The following is a 21,580-nucleotide window of genomic DNA, read 5'->3' on the forward strand; positions in this document are numbered from 1 at the left end:
CTTGCTGTGTGCCCATTGCCCCACATTGTTAAAGACCAGCTGATGGAGAGGGCAAGGTGACCCTTACTCCCAATGGTGAATTGTAATTGCCTTTTCCTTGGCTTTTCAAACAGGATGTGGGATATCCGGAATTCCTGAACATCCGTCCGTATATGTCCCAGAGTAATGGTGAGCCTGTCATGTACGGACTGTATGCTGTCCTGGTCCACTCGGGCTATAGCTGCCACGCCGGGCACTATTACTGCTACGTGAAGGTCAGTGGCTCCTGTGTTGGTGTCAGGCTGTCTTAGGTGGTGGTACGCGTGCTACCTCCGGGGGGCAGGTTTGCGGTGCCTGTTTGCACAAGTCCAGATGTGACCTCTGCAGAATGTTTATTCTGTGGAAAGTGGCCGTGTTTTGTGGTTGTGTCCAGGTCCTGTTGTTGTTTCTTCGTGGAGTGCAAAGACGTGTTTTAAACCTGTCTCACCAGGATCTGTCCCACTCTTGGCCTTGCGATGAGACACTGGAGGGGGGCTGCTGCCAGTGCCCTGTCCTTAGACCCCCTGGAGAAGTCTCAGAAGGCCAGATATTGGTGGGAGAGGCTGTGCTGAGCAGACCTGTCAAAATAGCCTTCCACAAGGAAGGCTCGCATCTTTTGGGGTGCCAGGAAGGAAGGGGGACTCCAGCACACTCAGGGGCACATTCAAAGTTAGAGGGATACTTGACATTTTATGAAATCATTGCTAGTTAGTTCATCAGCACTGGGATACATGTGGCAGCTAAAAGGTTTTTTCCTTCCCTTGTTAAAAGTAAGGATCGCAGAAGTGTTGATCGTTGTGTTTTGTTTCGTCCACACCCTGCGCTGCTCAGGCAAGCAATGGACAGTGGTACCAGATGAACGACTCCTTTGTCCACTCCAGCAACATCAAGGTGGTTCTGAACCAGCAGGCCTACGTCCTCTTCTACCTGCGGTAACCGGCTCCCCACCCCCACCCCCCAGAGCGCTCGCCTTCACTCTGCTCTCGCCCCGACCGGCCTCCCTGGCCTTTCCCTGCATGAAAGTGACTGGAATTCTGCAGGAGGGAAGCTCTTGGAGCAGCTCTCCTGCCAGTCAGGTGTCGCGGAGAGCGGCCACTGGGAAGGGCACTTAGATCACGCCCACTTGGCTGTTGAGTCAAAGCCAGAGCCTGTGGGAAGGTCAGAGCAGGAGTCCATCTGCCCCACAGTGAGGTGGCTTTGAATGTAAATTGGAAGGTTGTCTATTACATCATTGCCCCACATTAGATGCGTTCCATCTGGCTATCGGCTGGCGTACAGACCTGCCTCTGGGGAAAGTGATCCCGGTGGGCAGTGAGGTAGGTTGTCAGGGGGTAGAGGCTAAGTAGTCAGAGGGTGTAGGCCTTTGGAAGGTGCCTCTTCTTGGGACTGATTGTCACCAACCTGGAGGATGAGGATGTGGAGCAGGGAGGTGTTTTGCTGCTCCAGGATGGCTTTCTGATAGACTGAGACTCTAATAATCTCGGAAGAACTGAGTAATTTGCTCTTTGCTTACATTGAGCAGAATCTGAGGCTGCGTAGTAAGTTCTCATGGTTTAAGGGCGAAGTCAGCTTCAGAGAAGCACGTTGGGACAGTCATGGTTCCCTCTGGCTGTTTTTCTGCCTTTGCCTGTCTTTTTTTATTTATCCGTGCAGCATGGCTTGTGGGATCTCAGTTCCCAGACCAGGGATTGAACCCAGGCCACTGCAGTGAAAGCCTGGAATCCTAACCACTAGGCCACCAGGGAACTCCCTGCCTGCCCTTTTCTTTTAGGAATGGAATTGTAACCTTGACTTCTGTATTCTGATTCCTTCTCACACTCAGTTTTGGTAAAGCCTCTGAGGCTTTAGTAAGGCACTCCCTGACTTCGTTCTCTTCCTTTGACAGGATTCCAGGCTCTAAGAAGAGTCCTGAGGGCTCCATCTGCAGGACAGCCTCCTCCCTTCCCAGCCACCCCAGGGTGGTTCCAGACCACAGCAGGAAGAATATCAGCAATGGGACCACATCCTCATCAGTGACTGGAAAGGTACTTGTTTAAGAGGATCGATGTAATCATTGCCGTTCTTCGTGCCTGTGCCTCTCAGGGGATCGTGGAGCCCCCAGACCTCTTCGTGCTGGGGAGCTCGGCCCGATGGAAGGAGAGTGCAGACAGCAGTCCTGCTGTATTCCACGTTCTTTCTGAAGTGGGTCACGGAGCCAACAATGGTGAGAAGGAAGAGGGGGACAGTGATGAGAAAACCTGACTCAGCAAATCAAGACTTAGAGCTCCCAGTGTGTCCCCACCTTAGAGCAGCTGCCACGCGGAAGTGCAGTGACAGGTTTCCCAAGCAAACCTCTGGCCTTAAGCATCTGGGAAAAAAATATTTTATCCGCACATTTTAATACTAAAAATGTGAATAGTTTGTACCAGTGTTAATTTTCTTATTTTGATAATTATACTGTGGTTATGCTAAGAGAACGTCCTTTGTTTTTAGGAATACTCGTGGGTGTGTATGGAGGTAAAAGGACGTCGTGTCTAAAATTTAACTCATATAGTTAGGAAAATATATACGTACATACGTACACATGTATATATGCAGAAGGAGAGAGAGCAGGAAAGCTAATGTGGTAAAGTGTTAACAATTAAGGAATACCCTTGAAGTTATTTTCGTATGTATTTGAAATTTTGTACTAAAAAAAGTTAAGAACTCAGTTTTTTTAATAAGATAATAGCAGTTTCCTTATAACGTAATTCGTAATTCAAAAATAGAACGGCCCTCTCTGTTGACTACTTCTGTGATCCTTTCCCTTCAGTATGAAGATCAAATCCAAACACAGGCTGCCGGGGCCTTCACATGTCTACAGGGGTTTTAGTCATTTATGCAAATCTGTTTCCTTTCCAACATTCAAGAAAATAGAAGCTGAAATAGAAGCATTAGAGTTGACGTAGCAATGACATGCCATGACCTGGTTGCGAAGGTGGTGGTCACTGTGGCCAGAGCAGGAAAGCCAGAAGCCTTGGGTGCTGCTCAGAGGAACAGCGACGGGCATGGGGGTGCCTGAGGGCGAGCATGGCCCCCCCCACGCCTGCCCCCCACCCCACCCCCTGGTCAGGCCACCGCAAGGCCTCTTCACTGACCCTGCGTGTTTTCATCATGAAAATAACTTCCCAAATACACTGCAGTTGCACAAAAGTTATTTTACTCTAGGTAACATTGTGTAAGTTCCATGTACTTAAGTGCTCAATAAGTGAACAGGTTTTGCAGCACAGCGGGAAGATTATTCATTTTAGGAAGAATGCTAATAAAGAAATAATGGCCTAAGTGACGTAAAACCAGTCTGTTGCCTGTGCAGAGGGTACGGATGTTTAAGCGATTCAAAATAGTATCAAATTAGCAAGTGTTTTGGGAAAAAATTGTTGCCGGCAAGAGTACAGTTAAGTGCAGTGTGGCAGTATGCATCCTAATTTATGAAAATATTAACAGCCTAGTAATGCCATTTCTAAAAAATTAGCGTGGAGTACTAAGTACAAAAGAAGATTCAGTCTTTTTTTTTTTTTTTTTGGTGGTACGCGGGCCTCTTACCGCTGTGGCCTCTCCCGTTGCGGAGCACAGGCTCCGGACGCGCAGGCTCAGCAGCCATGGCTCATGGGCCCAGCCGCTCCGCGACATGTGGGAACTTCCTGGACCGGGGCACAAACCCGTGTCCCCTGCATCGGCAGGCGGACTCTCAACCACTGCGCCACCAGGGAAACCCCCAGATTCAGTCTTTTGACCATTCCTTCAGCACATAGTCTCTAAGACCCTGACCTGGTTGGGGGTGGAGGTGGCATGTCGTGGTAAACAGCACCAACGCAGGCCTCGGGGAGCATTTCGGTGAGTGAGTGGCGTAGACCCAGTTGTGACGGTGCTATGGAGAAGGATGGGGCACTTAGCACCTTAGTGGTCATGTCAAGGAGACCTGGAGCCAGTCTGGTTTATAAACTCTTCATGCAATGAGATGGTTGCTAGTCAAACATTAAAGACCTTTGTTGATGGGCCAGAGTACAAAGGTGATAACGGCATATGGTGAAACTGAGATGCTCCTGTGCACCTGTGTCAGAAGAAAAGCCCAAAGGGAGAAGACACCAGCCTATTAATGGAGGGTTATGTTTACGTGATGGAACTTGGTAAATTTTTTCCCTTTTTATTTTTTTGTATTTCTCAAATCTTGATGAACATGTACTGCTTTCGTAGTAAAGATGATTATAAAGAGGCACACCCGTACGTGCGCAACTCAGAAGATACTGCAGAGAAGTAACAGTATCTGTCTCGTGTGTCCGTGTAAATAATTTGTCTAGAGTTGCCCCTCAGAGCCCCTGCCTGCTGCCTCCTTGTGGGGCCCCCGCCAGCCGGCTGTGCTCCCTCCGGCTTTGACCGCCTCCTCTGCTTTGCTCCCCTTTAGAGACCAGACCCTGTGACAATGAAGAAGCCTCAGACCCCTGAAGAGCTCGGGGTGCCCGTTGCCAGGAATGGCTCTGTGTCGGGCCTGAAGTCTCAGAACGGATACACTCCTCCCAAGCCACCCCTGGGGTCCCCTTCCCCCAAGCCCCGCAAAACGCCTCCCCACGTGCCGACTGTTCTGGATGAGCCTGGAAAGAAAGTCAAGAAACCAGCCCCCCTGCAGCACTTCTCCCCACCGCTCAAAACCTCCCCGGGGCCCCCCGGCGCCGGCGAGCTGGGCGGCAGCAGGTGTGAGGGCCGCAGGCCCGGCTCCTGGGACGGCAGGGCCACCCTCTCTACCTCACCTCGGCCCCCGGCCGCCAGGACCGCCAACGGGCTCAGGCCCAAGGTGGGTGATGAGGGTCCAGCTGCCGAGAGGAGGGCCTCCAGCCCTGAGCACCCTGCTGGTGGTGGCCCCGCCAGGCCCCCCCCGGCACCCCAGAGTGGAGCCGCCCCTCCTGGCGATTCTCAGGGAACCCACTCTGCTGGCCCCGCCAAGGTGCTGCCGGCCCGAGAGGACGCGGAGCTGGTGAAGGCCAAGTGCCCCGACCTGAGCAGCGCCTCCCCCGAGCCCGCTAACACCATGTCTCCTCCGCCGGCCAAAAAGCTGGCCCTTTCTGCCAGGAAGGTGGGTGTGTGGGAGGGTGTCGGTCGGGGTTGGGGAGCGGGTTCGATTGTAGTTTGGGGGGTGGGGCGGCAGCACAGGGGCATTTGGCCGCCCGAGGAGCTGAGACGTTGGGTGTCCCTAGGTGGCAGAGGGCTGTCCAGGCGCAGGCAGGTTGTGGCATCTCTGTCATTGGATGAGGCCAGTGGCCGATAGAGGGTCAGGGCCACACAGCTGTCCTCTGTCTCCGTCTGTGGACAGATGTCCTAAGGGAGCCTCTGGGAACGGGCCCCGGCAGGGAGCTCTGAGCACGGGGACGCGCGGGACACGGGCTGGCTGGCACCTCTGTGTGCACCTCGAAGCTCCGTGATGTAATTGTCGTACTGAGATTTTTGTTTAAACTTCCTTCGTTTTTTCCTTTTTGTTTCTAACCAAAAACACTTCTGATTCTTCTTCTACCATTCTCCCACCCCTCACGCCCCCTTTTTTGTTCTTCTGTCCTCTCATCCTTCTTTCTGGGCTCTTTTATTTTTTATTTTATTTTTATTTTATTTTTACTTTTTCTCTTCACTCACGGCAACCTTTTTTAGAGCACCAAGTTTTTATTTATGTCAATAACTGCAGGCCAGCACCCTGCGGAGGGCAACCGGCAATGACCTCCGTCCACCTCCCCTCTCTCCATCCTCCGACCTCACCTCCCCCCGGAAACCCACTCACCCCGTCGTCGCCTCCACGTGGCCTGTCAGTACAATCCGGTAAGCAGGACGGCTGCTCCTCCCCCATGGGGACAGCACACAGGTCTGCCCGGTGTCTCCTCTGTCCTCCTGCTGAAGGGGCTTCAGTGGGGCAGAGGCGGCTTGGTCTCTCAGGCCCTGGCTTTTTTACTCTGTCTTCATCTTCCGTCGTCTGCCACGTGCTCGTGGTGATGCGTGTGTTGTGAGCTGATCTGCCTATGGCCCCCCAGCCCCGTGACAGGACCCTGAAGTGGAAGGGGGGGGTGTTTGAACAGACCATGCGTGAGCTCAGGGTCCTGTGCACTGGTTGTGTCTCCCAGCGGTGCTCCCTGGCTTATCTCGGGTGGGGTGGGGTCTGTCACCCTGGCCCCGAGGGCCTCCCGAGGGGACTCAGGCGCCCCCCGTGCGCTGCGGAGGCTGCTGCGGGAGGCGAGGTTCTTTGGGAGCTTTTCAGGCTCCTGCGGAGATGCCCCCCTGGAGGTTTGGGCTGTCGCCTCCTGGCCCGCTCCGTACAGGGGTGCTCGTGTTCCTTTGTGAGTCCAAGGCCAAAGGCCCAGAATTACTGATAAACGGCTTGTTTGAAGGCTGAGGGGCTATCAAGGCCTTTGGCAGCTGGGGAGGGAGGAAGGAGCGAAGGAAGATGGGGCGCGAGGACGTGGGGTGGTTTGGGCGGGCTTGGCGTTGCTGCGGCGCCAACGTGCCCTCCCTGCCCTCCTCGTTCGGGGCCCCGCTGTTCCCTTTGTCCAGCCCCGCTCCCGCTCTCAGTCCTGGCACGGGGGTTTTGCACATGCTAGGTCCTTAAACATCCAAGACATTTATTGGGTATTTTTTCTTTGTTTCTTTGACATATAACTTTTTTTTTTTTTTAATTCCAGAAAACGCAGAGTAGCGTGATGTAGTAGTGCAGTTTGTATGTTGCCATCAGAGTTTGTTGTCTAGTTTAGATGATGTTGAGACAGTCCTGTTTCATTAGCAACCCTTGGAGATGGGTTTATTGTCACACATTCACAGATGAGAAAATTGTGGCCCAGAGTGGAAAGTTGACTTTTCCAAGGTCGCATAGCTGGCAGGAGGAGATCCAAGAGTCTCACTTGATTTGCTCTAGATCCTGCCCTTTACTTGTCTTGCTGTATCATCTGACTGGAAAGTCTGTTTCCCTGATTTTCCTGAACCCCAAGTTTCAGAGGAAAATCCTTGAAGGGTAATAGTGGAAGATGCGTAGGCTCATAGCCGCCTTTCTTATAAGACTCACCGCCTGTGCTCAGACACCTGATACTTGCGGAGGCTGGACATTTATTGCTTAGTGGAGGTTTCCTCCCAACACATTTGTACTGAGAATCTGAAACATTAGGGTTTGCAAAAGTACTTTGAACTGCCTGGTGACAAGAAACTAAGAGATACGTAACGATTTTTATTAACTTTGATCTTAAGATTTGAATTTGTTAGCATGTATTTTCTAACGTTCGCTGAAATGTACATATATCTGAGGTTTACAGGCGAAAGTCTTTTAAAATCCTGACCTGTGAGGGAAGGGGCCGAGGGAGGGCAGGCAGGGAGAGCTCAGCCTGTCCTCACTACCTGACTGTCCCTACAGGGCTGTGTCACCTGCTCCGAGACCATCCAGCCATCTGAAGCCCCCCCTTGGCCCCCACTCCCCGTCACTGTCCAGCAGCCCCCCGCCTCTCGGGACATCAGACCCACAGAGCCACTCGCCCGCCTCTGCGCCCCTGCCTCAGGTCAACGGGGGCTTCCGGGCCCCCTCACACCAGCTGCCAGAGGCCAGCGAGCCCCCCCAGGGTCTCTGTAAGAAGAGGAAGAAGACCTGCGTGGGAGAGACCCAGGGCCAGGGCTCAGAGGCCTGCACGGCTGTGGCGGCCCCTCCAGGGCCTCCTAGGAAGAGGAGGAAGAGGAAGAGGAAGCACACGGGGGACACGGACGCCTCCCCTCTGCAGGCGGGGCGCATGCCGGGGCCACCCTGGAGCCCCGCGCATAGGAAGGAGGGTCGGGCGGAGCCGCTGGTGGGCAGACCGGAGGAAGAGGGCGGACAGCAGCCGGGGAACGGCTGGCCCGTGGGATGCGTGAGCGATGGCCACCGCGTGAGCCGCAAGAAGAGGAGGAGGCGGGGAGCTGAGGACCTTGGTGGAGAAGACGGCCTCCGCCGGGACCACCCACCTCGGCGTGGGTGAGAGCCGGGAGCCCTGCGCCTGCGCTCACACACAGCCCACTCCCAGTGGGTGCTGTCTGGAAATACAGGCGCTGCCCGGCCCTCTGGTACCTGACTGTATCGTCAGGTGTCCCAGGCGGGTGGCGAGTGGAAACAGCGTTCCGGACCTGGCCAGCCCCGTAGGTGCTGGGAGGTCCCGTGACCCGGGCCGGGCCGCGCTGGGGTCCTGTCGTCCACCTTGTGGGACTTGCCTCGGATTAAAAACGCATTTGTGTGCTTTTCTGGACTGTGGCCGTGGGCAGGTCCTGGTCAGGTTCGGGTGGAGTCTCCTGGGGCTCTTCTGGAGGGCTGAGGCACGTGCACCAAAGTTCACGGGGTATCTGGGCCTCAGTTTGCTAGGAGCTGACTGTCAACTCTGACTTCCTAGGAGCTGCTCTTCCTCAGATGTCGTCCAGCCAGAGGCTATTGCAGCATCACCAAGGAAAAAGAGAAAGAAAAAAAGGAAGCAGGAGTCACAGCAGGAAGTAGAAGAGAATGAGCCTGAGGGCCAGAGGGGCTCTGAAGTCCCTGGGAGCAGGCCAGGGACAGCTGTGAATGGCCAGGCTCCCGGAGGCCCCACAGGTGTGCACTGGGCCGGGAGGGGACGCCAGGGGAGCAGGGGGTGGGAGCCAGCCTGCCCTGTGCTTCTAGAGGCAGGTGCGGTACCTTGGGAGGGGCCCGCTGGAAGACCTCTTCCCTCTGCCCTCGTGCCAGCTGTCTGCCCACTCGGGCCTCCTGACCTGGCAGATCGTTCAGCCCAAACTACCCCGCAGGAAAAGATGGGGTACATGTAAACTTCACACGTTCTGTGAGCGCAGTGTTTCTTCTGGTTCAGGGCTGTTCCCATCTAAACCTTCCCACTGGAATTACTCCTGGGCCGCCCAGCCTGGCGTTTTTCTTTGCCACTTGAACTTGCAGCATTGGGTTCAGAAGCTCACCTCCCTCTGCCTCTCTTTGTAGCCGGCCTTCCTGAAGATCGTGTGGCCTTTTGCAGTGGGGTTCTGTGTGCTGTGGACGTGCCTGGGCTGAGGCCTCCACCAAGCGCCTCGTCCACGTTGTGTTTTCTTTTTCCTTAGTGGGCCAGCCCGTTTCACCAGGCTCTCCTGGTGGAATGTGTCTGTTAAATGAGGGGAGAGAAGGTCCTCAGCGCCTCAGGAAGGGGCCCCCAGGTGAAGGATCGTCTGGGGTCTGCTGTTTGTGCTTTGGGGGCACACTGGTTCCCGGGGATGGGTTTGTAGTTTATCAAACTCCGGAGAAACGAATTCATGAATAAACACGGAATTCCATTAATTACACGGCAAAAGCACTAACTGCTAGGCAGTGAGGAATGGCCACTTCAGGCAGCCCGTGTGTCATTGGAGAAAAGGCTGCAGAGACCGGCTGTCGTCAGACGGGGTCACTTTGTGAGCACGTCAGCCAAGCGGGAGGTGCTCCCGGGCCCCAGGGCTCTCCGCCCAGTGCAGAGCAGGAAGTGCGCGGCGGGCACGCCCAGCACCCCGTGTGTTTGTTCATGATCCCAGAATTGGGGCAGGCATTTGTGACCCTAAAGAGGCCAGAGCCCGGGTTGCGGGTGGCTCTGCGTGACCACCGGGCCCGAGCTGTGCTGAGGAGCGGCTGGAGAGGGGGTGGGGGACAGGCCGGGGGCAGACAGTGGACGCTGTCCTGCTCAGAGCACTGAGCCTGAAGGGCACCAGGTCATTGCCAAATTGGCGGACCAGAGAGATGAGGTCAGGCTTGTGTTTAGGGAGGTGAGTCTATTCTGACAGTTGTGGGTGGTTAGGGGGACTGGGCAGAGGCCAGGAGCAGCTAAGACGTCGTTTCTAGAGCCCTGATAAGGGGTGGTCAGTGCTGTCTGTGCAGATGTCCTTGCTGGCCAGGCTCTCTGCGGGCAGGGCGGTGGGAGCCGCCCTGCGAAGCTGCGGTGGTGGTGGTGGTGGTGGCGGCGGCACCTTGTCCCTCCAGTTCGCGCTGCTCCGGTTTCTGCCCCTTCCCTGCAGGCGAGGAGCCTCCATGGGGAGCTCCCGTCCCTTCCTCCGTCAGACCGAGGGCTCACTGCTGCCTGTAGGTTTTTTGTTTTGTTTTCAGTGTTCAGGTTTTCATCTTTTGCAGAGTTGATTTGGACCAATAACCTCTTCTCTTGAGAAAGAATAATCGTTAACTCCCTTGTCACAGGCAGGCAGGCAGGCAGGAAGAGCTTGCTTTTACACATTCTCTAAAGAATTTGTCATTAGTAAGTTCTGCAATTCTGTTGTAAATAAAAGGTGTACGAGTGTTTCCTCGGTGGTTTATTTTTAATGTATGTAAATGTTATTCTGATTGCAGGGCTGGGACAGGCTCCTCTTGTATCCTGGGACAGAGAGAGAGAATCCGATGTGGTCCAGGAATTGCTCAAATATTCATCTGATAAAGCTTATGGGAGAAGAGGTACTGGTTTTGAGACTTGACTTCTGTCTTCTGCAGTTGGCTTATGAGGAGCTAGAGAGGCCTGAAAAAGACCTCCTGTGTTGAGCCTTGTGCATAGGAATTGCTTGGCTCTGAAGATGGGAAGAGGAATGTACATGTCTGTTGTACCCCCTCTGACCCCATTGCCATTGTATGCAGATCAAGAGCCCTGCAGGCGGGTTTTGTCTGCGGTGGGGATCCAGAGCAGCTTCCTGCTGGGCTCTGGGAGCCGGGGAGAGGGCAGAGCATGGGCGTTTGGGCAGGGCAGGGCAGGCCAGCCAGGGAGAGCATTAGAATTCCAGAGTCGGGGCAGGCAACAGACCGAAAAACTCATCCAGCACTCATGCTGTAAGTTTTTATTTAGAACATTATTTTTCTAATTCGGACTCGGAGAAAGAACGCAAGATCTTTGTTTCTCAAATGAGGGCATGGGCTTAAAAAGAACTAAATATTCGGGGTTAACAGTGTTTGCTTTTAAGTGACGGGATCACTGACTGGCCTACACACCGGAGACCACTCTGTTCCTCCCCTTTTCCTTCTCTGTGTATCCATTTTCACCAAAAGGTGGCACTGAAAACTTTTTGAATAATTAGGAGTAGACCAGCCTATTTTGTAAACTTCACCCTTGAAGTAAATCCACAGGGCAGCCAGGTACCCACACAGGTTGCAATGCCAGTGTCTGTCTTGCAGTTTTGACGTGGGACGGCGAGGTGTCAGCTGTCAGTCAGGACGCCATTCAGGACAGCAGGCTGGCCCGCATGGCCACAGTCATTGACGACTGGGACGAAGAGTTCGACCGAGGGAAGGTGTGATGCGTGGTGGCACCTGGCGGGGGCAGAGCGCCGCGGAGTAGCTCAGCTCGGGGGCCGCTGGGGAGGACTTGGATTTTCAGGGCTGTTTGAAGGGGCAGCAGCACTACAGAGTGGCCGAAGGCGAGACTGGAGCCGCGCTGCCCGGGTTCAGGAAGCCTGTGTCCTCCAGTCACTCCTGCTCCTCCGTCAGTGAAGTGGGGGTCGTGGGGACACCTTCCATGGGTCACTGGAGTGTCAATCTGTTAGTTCAGGTCACACGTTGAGACTCGTGCTAGCACGTAGTAAGCACTTGGAAAGGAGCCCCCGGGACCCGGGGGAGCCCTTTTTGGGAATTATGACACTGTGATTCTTGACATAGGAAAAGAAATTGAAAAAATTCAAGAGAGAGAAGAAAAGAAACTTCAATGCCTTCCAGAAACTTCAGAGTAGACGGAACTTTTGGTCTGTGACTCATCCAGCTAAGGCTTCCAGTCTCAGCTATCGCCGCTGAATTTGGAGCTGTCAAGATGGGTCAGTTTGTGCGTGTGTGTGTGTGCAGTCGTGCATGGGCTGTGGTGTGTACGGTGTGGAGTGTGGTGTGCACACACCGGTCACTTGCAGATTGAGGACCAGGCTGTTTCCAGGCTCCATCTCGTGTCAGTGGCGTTGCCTGTGTTGGACGCGCTCTCCCGGGGTGGTGGTGGGACTCCTAGGGTCTCGTTTCTCTCCCTCAAGAATGATGTTCTTTGCCTCACAGCCTCCAGAGACGCGGTCCCTTCCCGGGGACCGTCTATCTGGACTGAAGAGCCACTTGCCGAGGACTTGCTGGCTCTGTCGGCTCCAGGCCTGCCATGGGGGACGGCCCGCAGAGGCCCCGGGCTTCTGTGGATCAGGACCTCTGGTGACACAACACGCACTGTGACAGACACGGGGACTCTTAGAGCAGGGGGCAGCACAGCAACTGGGACCTGAGATGGGGCTGAGCGCCCTGTGATGCTGTCCTGGGGCTGCGGGGGACGGCAGGGAGGACGGCGGCTGCGCCTTCCCAGTGTGACCTCGAGCTCCAGAGATGATGGCGTGCAGCCAGTTGCTCTTCTCGACGGGCCCTCCGTCCCCCACTCCTGGCGGCTGGCACTGCTAGCTCATCCTGCGCCTCCCGCTTCCTCAGGTGGGGGCTCTGTATGCCTTACCTGTTCAGCCTCAAGAGAGTCGGCGGCGCCCCGGGCCGGCCCCACGCCGCTGCCTCTCCCTTTTATGGAATTGCGGGGCGGGCAGCCCTGCCAGTGCATCTCTCTCTTGCAAGAAACTCTAGACCCTCTCTGGAGAGCAGGTGGCTGTAGTGGGGCAGGTTGGGGGCCGAAAAGATGTGCCGACACATCTGCTTCTCAGGCTGCTACTTGTTCCGAGGTGGCTTTGCTGGACCCTGCCTTGCAGCTGCAGTAACCCGGGGGTCCTTACTGAGGTGGTGGTCTTGGGGTAGATTCTCTGTTTATTTTACTACTTGATATAAAACATTTATTTTTGACCAGGCCTGTGGCTTCCATCAGCAATATGTTTCCTCTCCCTAATATGCAAATACTGGCTTTGTTTGCTCAATTTTGTGAGTGCTTTTTGAATTTAGATGATTGTATTACTCGAGAAGATCACGATCACTCTTTTATCTTGTTCAAGCTGTGCTGCGAACTTATAATTTAATAAATACGGAAAAGCCTCAGTGAGGTGATACTGTCCAGAAAAAGGACGCATGTCCCAGCGGTAGAAGGTATGGAAGTAAATCTGAAGATTATCCCTCAGCGCATGTCCATGCTTCCTCTCCTCTTGGTACCGCTTCGGGTGGGAGTGGACCAGTGCCTGGTCCTGTCCTTCGAGTGGTCTCCTCAGCCTGAGGCCCGATGCACTTGTCTGGCCCCCACTTTCTTCCTCACGGAGCCTTGCCCTTTGCTCTGCTGCTTGTTCTGGGGCCTGGGGGATCCTGGTGGTATCGAAAAAGCGTTACATTTTTTATACGGGGAGCTATGTTAATTTTTTCATGTGGGTCGATCTTTATGTTTTTTTCTTCCTGTTTTTGTATTTCTCTTTAAAAAGTTGGGGAGAATAATACTAGTGGCCTGCGCTGGGGCTGCTCTGGTCCCAGCAAATGGGAACCAGGCTCTGCCTGGACTGGCCCGGGAGCCTTTTTGTCTTCTACAGAGGACTGATTCCTGCATGTCAACCACACCTTGCTCAAAGCTGAGGGGCCCACCCCAGTGCCCTGTGGCTCTGTCATTTGTCATCTCAGGAGGGAAGGCAGGTGCCTCCGTGGGCAGGGTTTTTTTCTCTCTTGAGATGTTGACATCCATTCCTGCGTGAACTATCTCCCCGACCATATTTTTAACATGTTCTGTAGCTGAAAAAAGAAAAATTCAGTTGTTTGCTAGCACAGAATTGATCTCTTTTCTCTCTCTCCCTCTTCTCCAAACAAGTCTCTTCCTTCCTCCACTATATAACTATAAAGGCTTTTCCTGAGGAGAACGTACCCGTTTTCTCCTGGGCAGGGATGAGCACTGGCCTGACCCTGCAGCATTTAAGTATCACTGTTAAGTAGACAAGTCCCCCCATCCCACGGAGAATCATCGGCCAAACTGGGAGGGAAAGGATAGGCCCAGAAGACGAGTCCAGATCCTAGGTGTCCGTGTATAAAGCTTCTATAGTGGCAGTCTTAGACTTTGTTGACTTAGAACATGGGTCTCATTTAACTCACCCCTCCCATGGTCCTGGGTCCTGTCACTCCCTGACCCTCGGCTGGGGGCCTGCGCACACGGGGCTGGGGGCCTGCTCACACCTTGGCCCCGTGTGCGCGTCGAGTCCACGGCACATGACCTGCACCTCCGTTCCAGGGGCTGAGGGGCCCCAGATGTTGTCAAGATCTCGGTGCAATAAAACAAGGAGTTTTTGTGAGTCCTGCCTGTGTCTTTGTTTTTTTCCCCTTTGACTTATAAAAGGTTCACCCCGACCCCAGTCTGCTGTCCTAGTTTGCGTGTGAGGTTGGCCTCAGGCACTTTCTGGTCACTGTCCGTGAGAGGGAGTCAGGTGCCTTTAGCAGTCTGTGCAGCAAAGCTTAGAACAGGTCTTTGTTAAGAATAAAGGGGGAATAAAGAGGTTTATTTGAATGTCTTAATACATTGTTTGAATTTAAGAAGGGAGAAATCCTTTGAAGTGACTCCTTGAGCTTTGAGGGTGATTTTCAATGAGCACCAGATTGAAACTTGGAAACAGTATCATTCCACTGAGGTTTGTTTGAAAATTTTTTGAACCAAATGGTTGGACTTCTGCAGGGAAAGATGAGGGAGAAATCAGGTTTTGCTAAACTGAGTTTTCCTCACAGTTGGCAGGGACAACCCAGGCCTCCGGTTTGGGGACCCCCTCCTGAGCCTGGCTTGTGCACAGCGGTGGGTAGGGCACGGCGATGTGGTCAGTGCCTGTTCAGTCTCCCCTGACCCGAGTGGGCACGCCCAGCTGCTGCTCCGGCCACATACCGGAGGCCGTGGTGAGGAAAACTCATCTCCTGTGTGGACTGTAATTCATTGTTGGTAGAGTGTAATTTGGACTCACGTGGACATTGCAGCTCTTGTCAGGCTTGACGGGAACAGGAGGGGCAGGGTCTGGCTGATACCGCATGTCCTGGAAGTGGGGTAAGGCCAGGAGGGGGCACAGGTGTCTGCAGAGCGCTCCATGATCCCGCAGGTGGCAGGAGCAGTGCCTGTGAGTGGGTGACAGGAACTAGTGTCGTCCCAGGCAAAGGCAGGTTTCCGTCGAGTGGGTTCTGGTGCCCGAGCTCCGTGGCTCCTTACTCCTTCCTTCCCTTCAGTGACACCCCACAGTGCCCCACCCAAACATGCTCCTCAGACACGGGGACTCTCTATTCCAGTCACTGTGGGGGGTGGGGGGGGGGGTTGGCCGGACAGCTCAAAATGAGGACAGCAAAGTAAGAACAGGTGAGGTGAAACATCTGCTGGACCCAAACCAGAGGGGGTGCTCGGCAGGTGGGAGAGGGTTTGGGGTGACTGATGTAGTTCATGGGCCTGTCTCACCAGCGGAACTTGTGTCCAGAGGTTCTGCATCACCGGTTGGGAGGCAGCTGGAGTTGATCCACTACATATCTGGGCACAGGGGTCATACAAGCAAGACCATAACTTTTGCGTGTTGTTACTGGTTCCCATCAGTAGCAACATGGTTCTGGCTGCGTAGAAGTTGAATAAGGCCAAGTTTCCCACTGGCAGCCCATGGTCTCAAGCACAGAGCTGCCGGCTCCAGTGGGAACCAGGAGGAGGGCGTGCCAGCTCTGCCTGGTGTGGCCTCGGGGAGGAGGGGAAGCTGTGAATGGGGGGTTGACAGGTGAGTAGGCTCCAGCTGGTGGGGCTTGCTTGAACGACCCTGTCAGGTGACAAGGCAAAAGCACAGGATGCTTCTCCACGGATAATTTCGGTAGGAACCTTTCACGCCAGCCTTTCTTTGTGTGTCTTTCGGATTACAGTGAGTGCCTGCGGTATCGTCAGCAAGGGTCTACAAGGTCTGATTCGCTGTTTACACACCCAAGGCTGATGGCAGTGTGCGTGCAGGCCAGGGGCGGGGGTGGAGAAGACAGGTGAAGATGACCAGTCCAACAGGCTGGCCAAGAAGTGCTCATGTCTGCAACTATGACATGGTAGTAACAGAAGAGGTGGGGCCACTTTGGTATTCAGAGGTGGAATCAAGAGCAAAGGTAACATAAGGTGGAAGGTTCAGGGCTGGGGGAAGACCTCTGGCTTGGGAAGTCAGCTGAGTGGTAGGGCACGTCACACCAGAGAGGCAGGTGGGTGACAGATTCCAAGGCTGTGATGCAGCCAAGCCTGCGTTATCAGAACAGAATGGGGAGACCCACAGGTGTGAGAAGGAGGTGACCAGGGAGCACGGAGTCTCCCGATTAGGAAAAAGTGCAGGACACCTGGGGAACCAGGTGACCGTCCATTAGAAGCTCGGCCAACCTCGGGAGTCAGGAGCGAGCAGTGAAAGGCTGGCTGGTACGATGGAGTGAGGAAGGCCAGGGTTCGAATCCTGCCCAGTCTTGGTAGCGTGGACAGCCTCCATGTAGACGGGACCTAGGTGAAGCTAGGTTCTGGTAATCCCAGGCAGCTTGAGGATGTATCATGTGACACCTGGTGAGAGCTTAGCGGTGTGGTTCTCTCTCTGCCTTCCGGGCCTCATGGCTGGTCACCTGCACTGGCTCCTCCCTTTAGCCCAGGCTCGTGCCTGGAGGAGCCCCTGCTGCACAGACTCTGCTTAGCCCAGCTGCATCCTGCTCCTTCCTTCCCTGCTCCTGCATCAGGACCGGCTGGTATCGTCAGGGAGGACCATCCAACTGCCCAAAGCAGGTTGCCATGCTTCATTAGGCTCTGTCTCAGGGGGCCCCTCTCTCCCACCCCATTAGTGGCTGTTGCACGTCTGTGCCCTCCCACCGCCTGTGTGCCCCTTACCCTTGGCAAATGATTTTCATCCCACTGCAAGAGTTCCCTCCCACTGCAAAATAAACAGTGAAACACCAGGAAACCAAAACCATAAGCAACTTCCCTCCCTCTCCATGTGGTCTATTCTCTCTCTGACCTAGCGGTTCCAACACTCACGGAGCCCAGAATCACCTGGGAGAGTTATTGAATACTAATTTAATTTAATACAAATGTGAAGGAAATGAGACTCTCGAGAGTGAGGCTTGGGCAAACCCTTCCCGAGTGATTCTACCGGGCGGGCGGCCGGCGTGGAGAACTGCTGTGCTAGTCCTGGGTTTGAGAGAGGGTCAGAATCACCAGGGGGTTGTTAAAACACAGGTTGCTGGGCCCCATCCCCCGACATTCTGATTCAGCAGGTCTGGGGTGAGGTCTGAGAATTTGCATTTCTAACACGTTCCTAGGGGATGCTGAACCCACTGCTGGGTGGGGACCACACTCACAGCTCTGATCTAATGGTTCTTACATGGGATGGTCTGTAGGACCCCCTGTGGGGTCCTCAATGTGCTCTCCAGACCGACCTCTTCCACCCCTTGGGGACCTCGCCTCAGTGATTTTCCCGTCTGCCTCCTGTGTCTCGCTCTTCCCCCTTCCTTCTCTCGTGAACATGTTCAAGTGTCAGCCATCCTAAAAAAGGCCCATTTTTTCCGTGTCCCCTCCCAGCCACCCTCTCCCTCACCTAAGCTTCAATTTGCCCTCTGCTTCCTTCTCCACAGTCCTCAGTCTGCCCTCTGCCCGCATCACTCCACTCAGTGACCCAGTTCCCAAATCTGATGAGCCTTTGCCACAACTTCTTTTCAGGATTGGACACTATTCACCCCCGTCTCCCTGAAGAGCTCTTCTTTTTCTGTCCCTTCAGTGTTAAATCTGTTGGATCTGGTGAGCCCTGGATACCTAGATGTAGCCAGAATCAATCCACTCCAATCAATATTCCCCATTGTGTACTCAATATAGCCCGAGGAACATCTTTTCCTGGATATCCTACTGGCAAATTTGTGGCCCAGACAGAGTTCATTGTTTTGTCTGCCCTCCTCTTACCTGTGTCCTGCTCCTCCTGTGTCCCTCCCATGGCTGGGGGCCCACCATCCTCCCTGATGCCAAAGCCAGAAACGTGCCCGCCACGCTCGGCACCTCCTTCACATTACTTCCACGCATCAGTGACAGAATTCTGATCTTTCCACCTGGCTGCCGGAAAGTCCACTCTTTCCCGTCCCCACTGCCTGGCTCTCAGCTTGAGTCGCCACCACTTTTCTCTTGGACTCAAATCGTCTTCTAACCAGTGCTCCAGCCTCCAGTGGACCTGCTTCCTGGTCTGCCTTCCTGGCCCCCAGGATAGTCCTTCAAGACAAGAAGCCCAGGCTTCCCTGGTGGCGCAGTGGTTGAGAGTCCGCCTGCCGATGCAGGGGACACGGGTTCGTGCCCCGGTCCGGGAAGATCCCACATGTCGCGGAGCGGCTGGGCCCGTGAGCCATGGCCGCTGAGCCTGCGCGTCCGGAGCCTGTGCTCCGCAATGGGAGAGGCCACAACAGTGAGAGGCCTGCGTACTGCCAAAAAAAAAAAGCCCTAATCAAATCATTCCCATCCTCAGGTTTCCCAGCACCTGTCACAGCTGTGTTGTTGAAAGGATGTGTCAGCCTTCATCATCCCGCGCTAACTGTTGGGACTATTAAAATGCACCTTGTTGTGGTTTTTTGCTCTTACAGTCATAGAAATGATCCGTGGTTCACGTACTTTATTCTCCCTTCTTACGTGTACTGATCTGCTGTTTTCTGCCTTACATGGCCTCGGTTAGACAATTCCTCTTGGCAGAGACGGGTGGGTGTTGCCTTCTGTCAGTCCCGAATTCCAGGCCCCCAGGAAGTCTTGGTTGAAGGGGTAAGCCCGACAGGAGTGTGGTTGGTGACCGTGCCCTTGGACTCCTCTCAGAACGCGGCCAGCCCACCTCCGTTGATGTCCTTGGCCCAGAAGCCTCCTTGCGCCGTCCTCCCGACGCTTCTGTCTCTGAGCCCCTGCCCCCACCCCCCGTCCCCCCCACCTTTGTTGTTTTCACAAGTGAAAATATTTTGGCAGGTCTGGCGGGAACTGGAGCATTAGCTCCTCTATTTGAAGTGAAAGCCTGGACTGTGTGGCACGTGGCCAGCTGTCTTGTCGGGCGGCAGGGGAACTGTTTGTGACAGCTGGACACAATCAAGATCCATTACAAACAGATTTCAAGTGCCATTCACACACAGAAGAAATTGCAAAGCTTTAGCAGAATAAAATCTGGGGGTTTTCAAAGCAAGACAATGCCCCAGCCTCGGCCCGTGTGAGCGGCTCGGTTTGCGTCTCTGCAAGCGCCCTTCCTTCCCCAGCACCACCTCCCTCCTGAGTGCAGGCTGGAGAGGCTGGCGGGGCTGGCGGGGGCTGCCCCCAGGCCCTGTCTTGTATTACTGAGGACACCTGTCTAAACCTGCATGGGGAGGGCTCAGAGGCTGGCTTCCGGAAGCGCCGCTGGGCAGCCTCGTCAGCCTCTCACCTTGGTCTCAGGGAGAATGAAGGGTTCACGTAGCAGTTGGAGGGTAAGGCTGGCAGGCCCAGCTGAGCCCATTCCTCTTCTGTGAGGCAGGTGCTGTCTGAGGCAACTGTCCCTCCCTCCCCGGCCCTGGCCTTGGTGGAGCTCTGAGTAGTGGCGTGTCGGGTAGCCATTTATAATTCTGTATGGGTGGGAGGCCTTAGGACGTGGTGCTTCCTGTGGTTCTGTTGGCCTCAGGGGACCGTGTTCCTTCAGCATGTGCGGGGTGGCGGTGCGAGTTGCTCCTTTTGCACATGGAGGGGGTATCAGTGTTCATGCAGGGAGGGGACACCGTCCTCCCCTTTCTCACGAGACCCTCCAGTTTGCGCTGCCCACTTGGCCCCCTGCTGTCTCACTCATCTTGATGGGAGAAGAGAAAGGCAAGGAAGTAGAATCATTTGTTTTAGAAAAAGGAACCAGATGAAATATGGGCACAAGGAAGAACAGAGAGGTAATAGTAAAGTCCCTTACCATGGTATCTTATATCTAAGCCCCCTCTAAAATTCTTATTTAAAACATTAATTTAAAATAGGTAATAATATCATATGATATCACTTATATGTAGAATTTAAAATATGACACAGATGAACTTATTTACAAAACAGAAACAGACTCACAGGCGTAGAAAACAAACTTATGGTTAACAAAGGGGAAAGGGCTTGGGGGAGGGATAAATTAGGAGTTTTGGGATTAGCAGATACACACTACTATATATAAAATAGATAAACAACAAGGGCTTACTGTATATCACAGGGAACTGTATTCAATATCCTATAATAAACCATAATGGAAAATAATATGAAAAAGAATATATACATTATATATATATAAAAAAATGAACTTCGCTGTACACCCAAAACTAACACAACATTGTAAATCAACTATACTTCAATTAAAAAAATAAAATAGGTAATACATGCATATTGTGTTTAATTTAAAAGCTGTGTATTTCCCAGGGCTGCTATAACAAAGTCCCATGGGCTGGGGGGCTTAAAACAACAGAAATTTGTTCTCTCACGTCTGGAGGCCAGAGGTCTGGAATCAAGGTATTGGCAGGGCTGCACTCTCTCTGAAGAATCCTTCTTTGCCTCTTCCAGCTTCTGGTGACCCAGGCATTGCTCGGCCTCTCCAGTGTCTGCCTCCATCTTCACATGGCCTTCTCTATGTGTCTCTGTGTCCTGATCTCCTCTTCCTAGAAGGACACCAGTTATTGGATTTGGGCCACCCTAATGATCTCATCTTAACCTGATTACATCTGCAAAGACCTTATTTCCAAATAAGATCACAATTCACAGGTACTGGAGGTTAGGTTTTTGGGTTCACAATTCAACCCCTTTGAGTATTGCAGGGTATTTAATGAAGAGTCTCCCACTCCTGTTTCCCTGGCAACTGGCTCTCCTCCCAGAGGCAGGGAGGCCCCCAGTCTCCTGTGTGCCCTGTTAGCCACAGTCCACGCTTGCCCACTAGTTTGGGAGTCCCGAGAGGGCATGGCTTTCCAGCTGCTCTCTTCGCTGCTGTGTCCTCAGCATCTTGAACAGCGCATGGCACAGCACTGCGCCCTGCCCCCGACAAATATTTATCAAATGGCTGAACGTACAATGTAAATGTACATCACATGTTGATGTATTTTTGTTAGAAATGGAAATATATTATATACCCCTGTTCTGTCCTTGGTTTTTCCACTTCATACAGCTTGGGAATAGTCTCACGTCGGCAAATGCGGAAATAAGCCTCAATCTTTTGTTTTGTTTTGTTTTATTTTGTTTCGTGGTACGCGGGCCTCTCACTGTTGTGGCCTCTCCCGTTGCGGAGCACAGGCTCTGGACGCGCAGGCTCAGCGACCATGGCTCACGGGCCCAGCCGCTCCGCGGCATGTGGGATCTTCCTGGACCGGGGCACGAACCCGTGTCCCCTGCATCGGCAGGCGGACTCTCAACCACTGCGCCACCAGGGAAGCCCAGGCTCAATCTTTTAAAAGCCTGTGGGTGCTCCCTTGTAGGAAAGGGACAGGACCCAGTAACCTGTCCCTTTTTGAATACTGTTTCTGAAAAAGTTTTAAACATCACAGTGTAAGCACAGGAAAAAAAAAATATTTTGGGTTACCTCTGCTCAAAAACCTTCCAAATTCATTCTAATTTTTGAAATTATTATGTAAGGCAAGGATGACAGAAGGGAGACCCATTTTCTTTTTCTTTTCAATTTTTTTTTTTGATGTGGACAATTTTTTAAGAGTCTTTATTGAATTTGTTACAATACTGCT

The 21,580-nt window shown here is 53.5% G+C and overlaps 1 protein-coding gene across 2 annotated transcripts in view; it reads left to right on the forward strand.

Annotated features, from left to right (window-relative positions):
• USP36 (ubiquitin specific peptidase 36) overlaps positions 1-14,187 on the forward strand; it is a 34,860-nt gene extending 20,673 nt beyond the window's left edge. The window contains exons 11-21 of one of the 2 annotated variants that reach the window (XM_067717142.1): positions 114-254; positions 850-950; positions 1,904-2,042; positions 4,439-5,104; positions 5,705-5,835; positions 7,409-7,996; positions 8,406-8,599; positions 10,340-10,441; positions 11,150-11,265; positions 11,630-11,781; positions 12,008-14,187. In XM_067717142.1, coding sequence (XP_067573243.1) covers positions 114-254; positions 850-950; positions 1,904-2,042; positions 4,439-5,104; positions 5,705-5,835; positions 7,409-7,996; positions 8,406-8,599; positions 10,340-10,441; positions 11,150-11,265; positions 11,630-11,761 — 2,310 coding nt within the window. In that variant the 3' untranslated portion in view covers positions 11,762-11,781; positions 12,008-14,187. Of the gene's footprint in view, positions 1-113; positions 255-849; positions 951-1,903; positions 2,043-4,438; positions 5,105-5,670; positions 5,836-7,408; positions 7,997-8,405; positions 8,600-10,339; positions 10,442-11,149; positions 11,266-11,629; positions 11,782-12,007 lie in introns of those variants that run through there. The other variant, XR_010937716.1, reaches the window with a different exon arrangement.
• The last annotated feature ends 7,393 nt before the right edge of the window (positions 14,188-21,580 follow it).

The sequence above is a fragment of the Pseudorca crassidens genome, chromosome 19 (genome assembly GCF_039906515.1).
Source record: "Pseudorca crassidens isolate mPseCra1 chromosome 19, mPseCra1.hap1, whole genome shotgun sequence".
Classification (NCBI taxonomy): domain Eukaryota; kingdom Metazoa; phylum Chordata; class Mammalia; order Artiodactyla; family Delphinidae; genus Pseudorca; species Pseudorca crassidens.